Source organism: Lepisosteus oculatus, chromosome 7, assembly GCF_040954835.1.
Source record: "Lepisosteus oculatus isolate fLepOcu1 chromosome 7, fLepOcu1.hap2, whole genome shotgun sequence".
Lineage (NCBI taxonomy): Eukaryota > Metazoa > Chordata > Actinopteri > Semionotiformes > Lepisosteidae > Lepisosteus > Lepisosteus oculatus.
Window position 1 is genome coordinate 32,963,323 of NC_090702.1, and position 15,430 is coordinate 32,978,752.

General features: G+C 36.1%; 1 protein-coding gene across 1 annotated transcript in view; it reads left to right on the forward strand.

Moving 5' to 3' along the window:
• The first annotated feature begins 11,292 nt into the window (after positions 1 to 11,292).
• Positions 11,293 to 15,430, forward strand: part of mdfic (MyoD family inhibitor domain containing) — a 41,891-nt gene continuing 37,753 nt past the window's right edge. Inside the window, exons 1-2 of the mRNA XM_006633454.3 lie at positions 11,293 to 11,617; positions 11,894 to 12,051. Coding sequence (XP_006633517.1) covers positions 11,955 to 12,051 — 97 coding nt within the window. The 5' untranslated portion in view covers positions 11,293 to 11,617; positions 11,894 to 11,954. The remainder of the gene's footprint in view (positions 11,618 to 11,893; positions 12,052 to 15,430) is intronic.

Here is a 15,430-nt window from a genome sequence, read left to right on the forward strand (position 1 = left end):
GCACACTTAGCTGACTTAGATACATCATTTAGCCTTGCCAGCATGTCTCTGGATGGTAGGAACAAATCAGAGCACATACAGTATTTAAACATACAACATCAACATAATTTCACATTTTTATTACATGCTCTAATCATGTGATTTGCTTACATATTTTCTTAAGTATTTATGCAGTAGTTTGGTTATTTTTTTGTAGGGCATATTCATTATCATTGACAGATGCCTCTGTTAAAATGACAATTACTGTACTCCAGGCTCCGCAGTGTTGCCCTCTCATTTTTAAATGAAAAACAATTCTGCTTTAGGTTTGATCTTGAAACACTTTAGTTGTAGAATAGTCATATCTATGCCCTGTTACTGAATGTTTTATAATTTGTCCACAGTTATTGTGTCGATGAATTAACCTGTAGACCACTCTTGTCAAAGTGTCCAGTCTAGCATATAGAGAAAAAGCTTGTTAGGACTTCTTGATATTCATCTTATTCCAGTTAAGCTGTGAATCTTGCTGGGCTAACCTTAACACAGCAATAGACAGCCAACTTATATACTGTACTAATACTTCCCTTTGGTAATTTATGTAATATATAGAGAACTAGAAGAAACTTATCATTTTTTAAGGGTGGATGTACAGTAGCAGAGCAATACCAACCAAATCAAAGTAGGTATATTCCTTTTTTTCTTCCAGTATATTCTCCTTTGTTTGGAACTGGAAACATTTCTTCTCCTGTGACTTTCGCCACTTCATACCTATTTTCCAAATTAGGATTTTACGATGACAAGTCTCTGTTACCGCACAAACAAGTCAAAAGTAAAGTATTTTGATTCCATTTACAGAGACAGTTACACTCCTGAATACAGGAGTTAAGAAATAATTGTTTTATTTTCTTTAATCGTTTCTTCTGAGTCTTTTACCAATTTTATTTTACCAATCTAAATCCTCATAAGGAGATGATTCTTATGCCTTTGTATGTAGCAGTCCAGTCTTAGTTTTAAAAATTAGCTAACTTTTCTTCCCCTTGGGAATTGAAAGATAGCTTTTTCTTAAATATAAAATGATGTTCAAGGTTACAATTTCATTTTCCTTTCTCAATCACTTCTAAATTTTATTTGGTAAGAGCTTCACCAAAATTTGTAGGAAGCATTTAGTACATACATACAGTAAACCAATGTCCAGTAGTTTATATTTTATATACTGTATCTCACTGTTTTCTAAAGAACTAAAGTGCAATCCGTTCTGATTATCCTGCCTGGATACATCATTCCAGAAATAAAGTGATAACCCAGTTTTAGCCAGGTTTATCTTTAATTATTGTCAGAGCTGCATATAGTGTCTACTTCATCAACTAGATAAATATTTGACTGCAATTCAATAAATTGCATTAGTTTACTTTAACTGTGTGCTCAGTCTTACCCCACCATCATACATTAGGAAATGCAGTGGTAGATCGCGTCTCCACAGGTGACCAGAGCTATTCTCCATATGAGGTAAATTAAAACTCATATTTTAAAAATTAAACATTCTTGCACTTCATGATTTCAATATTTAATTATAACCTATGTCAAAGCCTAATCTCTGACTTAGTCAGGCATTAAATTAATCAAAATAGGCAAAAATGCTTAACATTCTTTAGCAACATTTTAATAATGTATAGGTACTCCAGTATGTGTGTGATGTGACTTCTTTTATCTATCTCTACCAATTTTTATAGTAACCCAGGGGTAAGCTAACTGGACTCTGGGGTGTAAGTCTATACTACTTCAAACTGCTCAAAGATGGACTTAAATTGGTACAGCTATTATCATTTTTTGTTCCCTCAAAACCAGGTGAGGAGTAATAAGGATACCACACTGTAAAATAATATTGTGTTATCATGAGCTGTCCATTAAAATCCTGAATCAGGAATATTATTTACCTGTAGAGTTGAGTATACTAACCAGTATTTCATTAAGACCTTCCTCTACTAATCCCTAAGACAGAAATATTGGAAAAATAGATTTTATTTTAAAATATTTTGTTGTATAATAATCATTTTTTTTTATCTAATCTAAGTCAAACTCATTAAGAAGTCCATTTTTTGTAAAGATATATAGTCATTGGAAACACACTGATTTGCTTAATAACAGACACAGTACCTTCAGTTCTTCACTAATGGTTATGATTCATTGAAGAGCAGCCTTCATCTTGTTTTTTGTTTGTTTTTAGTATAATGACGTGACATTACAGTTATTTTAGTTACAGTTCCCATAGTCTCAGATGTCCCTGACATGTTCATTAATATAGTCTACAACTGCAATGAAAACTGGAGGGGGGGTGGGTCTGACAAGGAACATACCAGGAGGCAGCTCTCATGCAGAAAGTAAGAGGCACAGAGCTTCAGAGCTTCTGCACAGTTGCCAATCAGCACTTTTCAGAGACCTCCTGTTCCATTTTTCCCTCACATTTTTATGCAAGAATAGAATGTAACTACAGTAGCGGCATTTAAAAATGTTGTGAAGACTGTAATATATTGTGCAACATAAAAACCACATTGTAGTACTGTTTTTAAATTGTATAAAATGTAATATTCTGATTATGAACATGACCATCATAATGCAGTACACATGCTCTGTGAGCTTGTTATTTATTTATGTTGTTATATGAGCATGGTGTATGTTACATGTATTGGACCTGACTGTTCCCTGTATCTGTATTTACGCTCAGTTTAATAGGGTGGATGTGTTCCAGTGAAACACCTGCTGTTATGTTTTATGCTCACAGCAGCAGACAAAGACAGGTTGCCTGTTTCTTTTATTTGTTCAAGCATCTTCTTAAGGCGAAAAAATATTGCTCCACGTCGAAAAAAAGAAGAGGTGATAAATTGCCCTCATAATATTGTGCTTTAAAAATTAGTGTAAATCATCAAGTAGCGTGTGGTTATGGGGATTATCAATTGGCTCAATTTTCGTTCTCACACTATTTGTAACTAACCTATACATGGTCTTTTGAAATCTGAATATTTTAAAGCATATGTCAATTTTCATAAGCTGTCGAGAAAAAAACAGCACTTCATATGTGTGTCCCAATTTGATCTGATTTTGTTCAGAAAATCTGTGGAACAGAAACAAACCAAAAGTTGGTTCAGTTTCAGTCAGTTCAATTCCAGAGTGAATAAAGATGTGCTGTTGAACCACTTTGTCAAGTCTTCTGCTCCATCAGGGACAATCACCAACCTTTTCTGTTCTCCACACCACTAGCCAAAACAGGGATTTCTGTTTACATGGCTTTGTCTGGATTCAAGTGAGCAGTAATCCAAAACCCTGCATGCCAGAAGTCAAGATGGAGCTCCTAGCCTTATCAGTTTACTGATGTTGTATGAACCTTACCCTTTCCAGGTCTGTTCCTTTTAGCCTTCCCATTTTACTCAGTAAATGTTTACAAAACACACAAAAAGTAGTCCATGTTTTGACCCCTGTGTTTGTCAGCTGACTTTTCACAAGTGAACTCTGCTGTGAAATATCAGGCTATACATTTTCTTCTACTGACAAATCTGGGCTGTCAGTAGTTTTCTTCACAATTTATTGCACTTGAAACATTTTCTTTTCTATGTATAAAAAATACATATTTATGAAACCATGAACAGTTGATGTGAACATATGTGGTTCATTATGTGCATTCTTAAGTGGTACCAAATTCTGTTTCCAGATGTGTAAACGCAGCTAGTGGGAAATTGTATTTTACATTTTTCATGTATTTATTTTCTCAATAGTTAAGGATTTTTTGTAGTAATAAATATGGAATTTATAATTATAGAACTGGAAAACCACATATTAAAACACTGATATTTTTGTGGGAGGTGGGTGGCATTTTTCATCAGTTTTGTTTTTGCACTTTTATTTATTAAAATAATATTTTAGAAAGTACTGTATGAATGGCTTCCTTCACCACCCATGTAAGGACTGAGCCATTTCTATTAGTAGTATTGATCATATGGGCAAAGGAAAGCATGTTGTAAAAATAACTGTAATTCCATGTCTCATGTGGAGCATCAGGCTTCATCCTGATTTATAGCACAGCTTGGAATTAGAGTTTTTAAACTTCAAAGCTTGACTTATTAAAGTCTTTTTTTTTCTTTTTCTGGCGAGACATCTATAAGAATTCTTTGAAGGTTTGATCAGCTACTGATGTGTATTGTAGCTCTAGTTCAAAGTGACACCTTTCTTTTGCTGGCCATTATCGCTCAGACAAGAAAAAAATAAGTTTCATAATTCAAGTCACTGCACACAAGTGAGAATAAGCAAATTAAGGCTAACTAGAAAATGGTAATACAGTAGGTTTTCAAGAAAGGCCTGACCAATTTACTTTAAGGGTGAACTGTGAGTAAACTAAAGGGGAAACTTGAAAATACATTCCAAGCTTCAAGATCATTGGCCAAACGGTTTTTGAGGAAGAGCAGTTTGTGGTACAGGGTGTGTTTTTCCAAACAGGTGGTGATCTGGTGTGAGTTTAAAAAGTATCACCGCAACGCATATGATGCACGTCTGAAACAGGTGTGATAAAACCTTCCAAGTTTCAAACCAAGAACTACAGTAGATTGAAGTTTGAGAACAAAATGGCAATCAGATAGCTGTCTTCGTGTATACTGTACAGGAACTATTTTCCAACATACGTGAAGTATATGTCAATTTTTTCGATTTAATTGAAAAAATTGAAATAACTGGCCAAATAGTTTTTCCTCAGGAGCAGTTTGTGAAATGAAATGTCTACCAGCAAGAGACCACAGGCAGGCAGGGGAAATAGACTCAGTCCAGATTTGTAGTCTTAACACAACGGGTTGGAGGCAAGTAAGCAATTTTCATTACTGAGTAAATCGTAGCTCAAAGAGAATGTCCAGGAGATGAGGTCTAAACAAAGAAAGTCAAGAATCCAGGCAAAACATAAGACAGGAAACTAGATATGTACAGAACTGTAAAACTTGAGAGGCTACAAGCGAACACTATCACAGAGCCCAGAGCACTGCCGGATCGACCTAATTGACGTAATTGCCCAGTGATGAAACAGGTTTCCTGTCTGATTATCTAGCCATGGCAACAGGCACTGACAGGTGAGTAGAGGCATGACTGACTGCTGTGGTAACTCTCCACAGTGTTTCAGCGGGGGCAAGCATGGCAACTGTATTGTACATGCATTGTAACTAGAATGATACTGTAGATACTGTACCTAAATCTGAACAGTGTGAGAGGAGAAATTATAAAAGCTAATAATGAAGTACCTGCTTGGGAACAGCTGTGACAGTTGAATGCAAAACTTGTGAGTTTCATCAACACTCAATAGGATATTTCACAGTTTGACCCAAACTGTTTTGAGTAATCCAGTAGTGGGTCCTTAAATATGAATAAAGTGTAAGTTTTGGGATCCTTTTATGATGAAAAGTGCAATAGAAAGCGCAATAAAAATTTGATGAATGAATGACTCAAACTTGCTTCAGGTTTCACTTGCTTTGTACATCACAGATTGCAGTGATGCACTCATGTTCTTGGTGAAACACACCGTGTCATGTTTGGCTTCTTAGGCATCATTCTATTTACAGTACAACGACAGTATGTTGATACAAGGCCCGTAATCCAAAGCACTAGTGCTTAAAACGAGTTGATGCTACATTGCTCTACTTTAGTGTATCATGACACTGGGACATCCTTTAAAGCATTCAAAAGTGTTTGCAGATTTCTAGTTTGATTTTGCACTTTACAATTCAAATCAATTCGATGCAGTACTATTTCTGTAGTTCACATTTTATTTACGCATTTCAATAAATGGTCCCTGAATTCTTTATTGACCCAGAATATAATATTTCCAGTATACCATAGATGATAAACGTTTAGATCTAAGATTTGATTTGACATGTTAAGAAAGCAAGCTGTAGTTAAATTAATTGCTAGCTGTAGTTGAATCAAATTTTGTTAGCTGTTAGTAAACTGTCACAAAAATATTGCAAAATGAAGTTTATATCTCCATTATAACTTATCGTTACCCAGAAATAATTTTTGTGTATCTCTCTTGCATCCCGCCTGCCTCTCCATTTTCACCCCTGCAGCTGCTCCCAGGCTCATTCCTTGAAACAGTGAGGAGGCTTGGGCAGCCTTATCCTCATGGCTAAGCTGCCTTTCCCTCAGACACCTGATCATGCCAAATACTCTCTACATAGTTCAGACTTTTATCAGGATCTAACTTGACTGTTGAAGTAGTTTTTTACCAGTCTTTCAATAACCTTATTTTCCCATTCAGACAAAACTCAGAAATTAGATTTTTTGTGTAAAGAAGGAACGAGTGTTTTATTTGTAAAATTACCCACTGTTGATGACCAGCCTTTTCACAATCAGTTTTAATTCCACAATTAAAGAACAAATACTAAAGTTTTCAGGAATGTCCTTGTAGATGTGGTACTGTAATTACATAAGATCCTCTGCCAATACTACTTCAGCAATCAGGCAGGGTACCCAAGAGCATCAAAAGGATTCTGATGGAAACATTTCTAGAAGCATCACACAATCTGAACATGGTGAAGCATCTGCTTGAGGTTGTCAGTTTTAACTAAAATTCCAAAGGATTTCACAAAACGCAGGTTTTGTCTTCTGTAGATTACCATAGCTAGGCAGCATCAAGGAAAACAATCAAACATAATGTATTGGATGATTAAGTTGGGTTTTTTTTAACGGGAACCAAAAATAACTACTAAATCATGAACTTTCTTTTTCATAAGTCTAGGTTCCAAATATTCACTAATTAGTTGGGCTCCTTCGCCTACTAGATGCCAGATGAATTTTGGCTGCAATGCATGAGTGCAGAAATCAATACAGCGTGAATGCTCAAGCGCCTGCAAGAATGCTGATTACTGGAGGAAGTGATTTTGGCAGGACATCATTTAAGTGACTTAAATATGCATACCATCATGAACTGACATTTAAATTAGCCATGACCCAAAAATGCAATGCAATGCAAATTTAGATTGTTTAATTAGATCTTCACTACTCTCTTGATGTCTGTGGTGAAGACTTACTATGGAAGCTTTAAATTGACCACTATACTGGCCTTAGAGTCCTTAGGGATAGAATTTAACATTGAAGAGGGGAGATTTCCCCATAATCAGTCTGTGACATGTCCTGGTTTGGGGTGTCATAAAACAGGAACTTTGATAGACAGGTCAGATGAATCATCACACAAGGCATCCTTGTGGTAAAAATAAGTTTTTTTCGCTACCTTCACATAATACTCTGTACTTGTCTACATTAAATTTCATCAGCCAGGTGTTAGCCCTGTCTTGGATTTGGATATCCTTTGCTAGTTTTACAATGCTAATCATCCTATTTTGGTATAATCAGCAAAATTTGACTAACTATACGAAAACCTACAGAACATCAGTGGTCCCCATCCCTGTTCCTGGGGGACTGCTGTGTCTGCAGGTTTTTAATTCCAGCTGAGCTCTTAAATTATAGGTGCTAATTAATGCCTTTAATTGATCTGCTTGTTTATTTAGCTGTTTCTGCTCTCATTCCTTGGTGTCACAAATACTCTATTTCAAGCAGTTTCTGACAACTTCAGCACTGAGAACACTCTTTCCCCAACTTGCCTTTTGAGCTTACTCACTGTAATTCCGACTCTTAACAGGAAAACAATTTCTGATGAACAGAAACAGGTGGGAGTGACAATGTATCAGACATGTCCATAGTGAGCAGTTTTGAGTTTCTCCAGAGGTCTACTTGATTACTTTTCAGGCACAACACCTTAAGGAGGGAAGGTCTGAACCTCAGAACTGTTATACAAAGTATAAATCCCAATCAAATATTTAGAAGGTGAAACCAATTTAAAAAATGTACCTCAAAATGACAACCGAAATCAATTAGCATGTGATTAAGAACTGGTTTGAAGAAGAATGGTAGTATAGGAGCTGTGAGCTCTGGGCATGCAGCTGTCATGAAACACTCAGGGGGAAAAGAGAGAATGTGAATGGTGAAACTACAGGTAGTTGAAGGACTTGAGTGAATGAATGCCTTAACCACACCCAGTAGGTGGGATAAATAGGAGCAGTTTCCTGTTATTTTGGAGTACAATTGCTGTGAGTAATGTAGGTTAAGTGCATTTCTTTCTGTTACATTATCTTATATTAATAAAACTGGTACACACTGTAGCTTATTTAACTCAGGTCTGTGTCCTCCTGTATTTGCCAATTACAATTATGCTTAAGTGTTATGGTTCCTTGACAATATAAATTAGTGAAGGTAGTTGTCCTAATACAGATCCCAGTGGTACTCCAATAATGGAATCCCCTGATTTTAAACATTAACCCTTTTTCTGTATTCACAGTTTCCCATCCATTAATCAATGCTTATTTCAAAGATCTGTGCTATCTTGACTGCCTGATACCTACTGCAATTAAACATTAGTCTGTTGTGTCAATTGTTATTAAAAACCTTCAGAAAGTGTAAATACTGTATATTGTATCTAATCTCTGTGTGTTCATTACTGTTGTTCTTGGTTCAAAGAACTCTAAACTGCAAAATGTACCACCTTATAAAGTAGACATGCCTATTGTAAATGAGCCGTGCATCCAGAGAAACATCTCTTTATTTCTGTATCTATATTTTTATAAATATTAAGTACATAAATTTAGGATGTTTATCTCATCTTTTGATTAATTGTTCATTCATGAGTGACCATGCTTGAGTGACTTTGACTGTTATATAAGCACCAAATGACCTCATTGGTGAGAGGGATGATTGGGAACAGGTTAAGAAGTGATTTAACCTGCTGAAAGTCGAGTCTGGTGAAAATGAAGGAAGAAGAACATGCAAAGGAACCCAAATGTCCTGCTTATTAAGAAAACAATGGGTTCATGGTACTGGTAAATTGGAGGCTGGACTGAGTCACTTTAGGTGGATTTTCCAATAATGGTGTCAACTGTTTAGCGATGAATCAGCGTTTTGTGTAGACCACCTTAATGGATGTCAGTGTGATATACAACAGACTAATTGAAGGGAGGCCCAACTGTGATGGTGTGTGTGAGATTGGCAATAGTGTCTCACTGCTACTGGGACCTCACTTGCTGTTATTCTTGTGGGTTTACCTGGAAGTAACAATGCACACATGTTCTCATGCTGCTCAAGTAACCATGGGTTTTTTCATGATGAGAACGTGACAGCTGTACTTACAGATGCCAAAATGTGAGCCCCATTAAACATTGTGGGATGAGTTGGCAGGGTTTCTGAGTACACTCAGAAAACAGTGAACAGGAGCATGCTTGTCCAGACTCTTCAAGAGTAATGGGACAGCATCTTTAACCTGGTGCAAAGCATGCATCACAAATGTACAGTTTGTACTGGCACCAACAGTGTCCTCAGCATAAGGAATTTACCAATGTCACATCCATTCAATAGTATGATAATGTATGTTCTAAAAACATTTGACCATTTTCTTGAAAATAATATGAATTTGTTGCAGCAAAACCAAAAGGATTTAATTTCAGCTCATTGTATATGGGGTGATGTCTGTATTAAAAAATGTGAATTACATTATGTAATATCCTATTTAGTGCTTTTTCTACAGTTTAGAGATAAAAACATCTTTGAAAATAAGGATGTAAAGTACACACATAAAAGGATGCTATTCTGTCCATTTTGCTCATTTGGTTTTTAGTTACTAAATGATCCAAGGATATTGCTACTGTTTGAAAGAAGCAGGGCTTGACTACATACAGTAGGGATAGCGTGTTCCACGTTCTGGCAATGCCCGTCTCTAAACCTCCAGTGATGAACTATTCTGCTTTGGATATTCATTGGTTTTGTATGAAGAAGACTGAATTTAGTAAGATAATTATTAAGGCAGAGGCATTTAATAAAACTGTCATTTATCACAATGCAGAGAAAAAAGACGATGTACTGTATGTGGATGCATTTTATGCATGTGGATATAAGCAATTCATAACAGAATTTAGAGAAGCTTGCATAATAGAAATGTATGATTTATGAGAAATGTATTATTTCCACTAACATTGCAAAATTAGGGAAACGTGTAGTATTGTGGAATGCTGTGTAGTGCACCAGACTGCAGGTTGTTGGTTCAAATTGTGTGTGGGATACTGCTGCTGAACCCTTTCTCAGGTTACTTCACTCAGATGTCTCTCACAAATGCCCTGCTGTGTAAACTGATGCTCTCCAGGTCATCACTGTAATCAGAATTTTTCCTCAATTGTCTTATCTGGTTAAGTGGTCCTGCGTAGCTTTACACAAGGTCATAAGTGCTGATGATAGATTTTCCCTTTATCTGATATACTGTATTTTTACCATATTGCTCCTTCCATACAATATTTACAAAGCCTATTCATTTACCACTTCTGCTCTTTCAACAGGCAGCAGTTGATTCTAAAAATGAATTATGCTACATTGTGATTGAAGTTTAACATTTCATATGGCCATTTTTTTAAGGGCAGTGACTTACACAGTACAGTACTGTATGTAGTCATGGTAAAAAAACAACTTTTATCCTGTTATCCCATCCTGTTGCAGTAAATATCTACTAAAAAAAGAATTATGAAAACTCAATTATAATGATTTACTGAAGAGTTCGTGTTTATATTTTTTACTCGAATTATTTGCATTATTAATAAAAAGACAATCCTTGATATCAAGTGTGACACCTTAACCTTCAGCAGCCGGGAGTGATAAACTTAGATTCTTTCAGTTTGCTGTTCTACTCCGATATCGCTAAGACATCACTGATCAGTGAGACTAAAGTGCAAGACGTTTATCAGTTTTAGTGAGTGGTGATTCTCACACTATATTGTGCGTCTCTAACGCTTCCACAGCGCACACACAGCTTCAGAAAACTTAAGTGGTAATCGCCGTTTTCAACATCTTTCAACGAGATAAGTTTTCTGAACGCCGGGAACAGGTCAACTGTTAGCACTGTTTGGCAGTGTTTACCCACGCTTTGGTGAATAAATTGTAACTTTTCCTAAATGCATACGATATTGATACACAGAACTGTCTCATAATTGTACTGATAACTGTTAAAACAAGCAGGAACTCAATAAAATAACTTTTTGGCTTTTTTTTTCTTAATGTGAACATCATCTAAGATTGCAAATTAATAAAGTATTTTTCATTCCCGTTACGTCGCACAGAAAAAAAAAAAACTTTTTTTTTCTTAATAAAGATGTCCAACCTCGTCAAGTGTCTTTTTTTCCTTCTCGGGGGACAGGATCCTCCTAACAGCCAGTTAATTTGCATATCTAGCGGTCTGCAGGACCCTGCAGGAACCGTTTTCTCTCACTTGAGGCTGGAAGCCAGAGCTAGTTGTTTTCGGAATCCGGAAATGATGAAAAATGTTTCAGAGCGAAAAAGTCTTTTTGGTGAAAGAGCAAAAGTGACGGAATGGAGAAGACTGGGGTGATGTTGCGAAATTCGTGAGAGCAGCAGCCCAGATTGAGTGTAAAAAAGGATCTGGGAGGGGAAAAGCAGAAGAAAGATTTCTTTCTTGCGCTAAGAAATTAATGAAGGAGGCGCTAATGAAGTTTCGCTGAAAGGAAAAAAAATGAAAATGGGGACAAGGCGAACTTGAACTTGGAGCAGTTGACATGTGTGAAAGGTACCTATGGAGTGGGTCTTATTGGTATAACAATGGTCTTTTTGCACAAAACAGTGTGCGATAATTGTTTTATTTTCATGTTTGTTGTATTTTCATATATTGCCAAGAGAAACATCTTTATATTTTCCAAACTTTTTAAAGTGTGTTATGCAATGTACATAGTTAGCCGTTGTTGTTGTTGTTTTTTCTATTTTAGCGGAAAGTTTTTAACCATGTACACAATGTGACACGTGAAGAGGGCTCTGTAAGCTGAACTGTTACACTGTTTCGCTGTAGGGTCGGAGAGTGACTTTCTTGCAAGGTTTTTCACTTGATCTCAAGGAGAGAGACCTGGCCCATGTCCCAGGAGACAGACGCGCCTCCTCCTCTTGGGCCTGCAGGGCCGGGGAAGGAACCTTCTCAGGAGACAGACCTGCTTCTTTCCAGACCACAGGGTAAGACCACCTCAGCACCCCGCCTTTGAGCGGACACTCGCCTCTTCTTCTTTTACCGGCCCCCTCAGTTTCTAGCAGCTACAGTACGCGGCTGCTCGGCTCCCTCTCATGATTAGATCGCAGTTTATGCTATGAAAGATTTTATTGAAATGGCGTTCTATAGAGGGTGTTTATACCTGGATTAGACAGGTGTGTGTGTGTGTGATATTTCTGCATAGTAATTTTACAAAAGGAAGCAAAACGTCCAATATTGTACCACTCAATTCTTACATGAGTAAAATGTAAGAATTGAGTGGCAAATGAGGAACGGAGGTGGTGGGGGGATTAGATTAACGGACTGCGTATGCATTTTAAATTTGCCATATTTTAGCCTGGGAGGCACAGTAAGTTAGAAAATATAATACACATTGTTGTACAGGACTGAGGCTGGTCATCCCACTGCATCCATTAGCATCAAGGCTCTGATACTCCAGTAATATTAATATTGTAAGACTGAACGGTTCAAGACTTGTGTTCACTTGGTTGTCACCTATATATTTGAATTAATCTGAAAACTGGAAAAATCTGCAGTACGAGTACGTTTACTAAGACTTTATGAAATTAATATAAATTTTCAGTAGTGTGAATCATTGTTTTCATTGTTGCATACTAAAGATTTATAAGTGGATACTTTTACATTTCTTGATTTTAAATTAGGTAATTTTCAGTACCTACTGTACCAAGCAAACTAGTTCTAAAATTGCAGTTTTAGAACAATGATGCTGCAATTGTTTTTTAAATATTGCAGTTAAAGCTTAAAACCTACACTATTCATGCATTGAAGTTTTCTTTTGTTTAAAGGATTTTTTATGATTTTTGCAAGCCACAATAAATGTTTCAACTACACTTTTATACTTTTCTATTCTCAGAAAATATTGTCTTCTTCTTTTTTCTGATGATAATATTTACAATGAGCAGCTGGCACTAGCTTTTGCAATAGCTTTGTGTTTATTATATCAAAGGTATCTGAACTGTCAAGTTTCAGGTCTATATTTTACAGATTCAAACTTTTACAGCAGCATATGACATGAGTTGTGAAACCATGTTTTTGATCCACAAAAAACATGAATTCTCTCATCTGTCTTAAATATGAATCCTGATTGTATCCACTTATTTTTATCATTTTCTAAAATACTGAAAGGCTTGTTCATGAAGTTCTGATTTTGCCCACTTTTTATTTCTTATATTTTGTTTTGTTTCATTCAAAATGTTTTTGCAGGTCTCTGAATTTTTAAAAGTGATTATAAACCATGCTTTTGTCAGGCCAAATTAGGAGGTGCCCTGATACTGGTACAGCTTTTCTTCATGAATGTAACTGAGAATCACTTGGTGCTTCTTTGCAGGTTCTTAGAAATGATATTAATATAGTTTTATTGGTCTACTGTACTCATAAACAGGCATTAGGCATAATAATGTTTTCATTATTTCAAAATACAAATTGGAGGAACGCCTTGGTGCCTATTAGCAGCAGCCACAGCCAATTATAGTTTTTAATTAACTTTCTAGTTGCCTTTAAGATTATCTTATGCAAAATAAGCTTGTCCCCATTTTTAATCAGTCACTGAGCCATTAACCATTCTGTATATACGGAGAATCATTACAGCACTGTCAAAAATAGTAAAGCAGGACAAAGTAAGCAATCATTAGAGCTGATGGCAAATGGATTTTTGCAAGATCATCAAAGGTTCACATTTGAGAGTGGTTTTTACTTTTGAAAAACGGAATGTTTTGAGAACAGACCCCTAGATTTTCAGAAATTATCGCCTCATACTGCATATACTATACAACACACACTTCTGTTTTAGCAGTAGTCTGAGTTCACACAGAAACCATAGCACCGAAGTAGAAAGCTGCAGGAACCCTACAGTACCTGTTGAAGCTGCAGCATCAGCTTTGCGGAGCCTGTTCTGATCAAGGGTGTGCACAAGCTCAGTTTCTGAATACTAATGCCCAATAGTAAAATAGTGAATTGTGAAGGAAGTTGTTAATTTAATAAAGCTATGTTTCGAGCTTGCAAGTGGGACGTCTGAAACTGTTCGTTACAATGGGGCATATTGACATGAATTGGTTGTATGATGCAGATACTCGAATGGTATTTTTCCAAAGGTTACTTTTCTGTTTTTTATTGCTGTTTTGTGTCTGAAACAATAGAGAAGACAGACAGGAAATAACATGGAATTTGTTTAATGTTCTGAAATCTGACTTCCTTCTTTACAGCATCCCCTCTTAAAATGTAATTGAAATACTTACAGTATATGACAGATGGCTTTTAAAAGAACAACACACTCTTGTTGACATCAGTAAGTACAAGTTAACACTCACAGTAGTGAACATCTGTAATGATAGTGCCAATTAATTTGCTTAATTGTGTTCAAGAGGATACTATTAATGTGGGTTTCCTGTCTGAATAGGCACAGTAGTTCAGAGTTTTTTTGTTTTGGTTCATGTTTGTTTAACCTATGTGCATAGTACTACATTTATTTGTATAGCTTATAGCAATGATTAGTTTGATTTTATTCTGCAAAAAAGCCCAGATTTTTAGAATATCAGGACAATCTTAATATTAACGAATTCTGTGGAAGTTAAATGCAAAACAAACAAACAAAGACCAATCTGCCTCTGCTGAGCCTTTGAAGAAAAGCTGTCATTGCACAGTGCTAAATTCAGTGTTTCAAACCTGAGAATGAAGTATACAGTATGCAGAATGTTTCAGGGCCTGTAGGCACAAAAAAACAGGAGCCCAAATTGCAAAGTGGGTTTTGTAGAACATTATTGATAGGAGTATTTCAGATTTATTAGCCCCAGCATTGAACGTGTATTATTTGTCTCAAACAAGAGATGGAAACTAATATATAATGGGACATACTGTTCAGAGCCTATAATGTACTAGTATAGGTTCTGATTTTTGTAAATTGTAAAACTAATTTCTTACAAGTGTGGGTAAATAGAATAGGGGGTGTGTAACAGAGAGTACCAAGGTCTTTTCTAAAAATAAGATCTCTCCTGAGAAACAGGGATTAAATAAAAATGTCCAACCGTCTGCCAAGTACGAATTCCAAACAGGATATTTGATGTGAGTATGCTGTTGGGTATCCACAAGACCACCCTTGGCAAACCACAGGTTAATGAAAGGTGAATACTTCTAATGTATGTTTAACAAGCAGTTTGTTTTGTGATTTATCATTGTTTTTAAACAAACTTACCTATCTTTAAAAAATCGGAATTTTGATGAGTTCTGTCCTTTTAGTTTATAGCTTTGGCAGAGAGCTCTATATTTGGCTTTAAATATTGCATCTGATACTCCCACAGTGTTAGGCATGCATTCTGCACAAAACTTTAT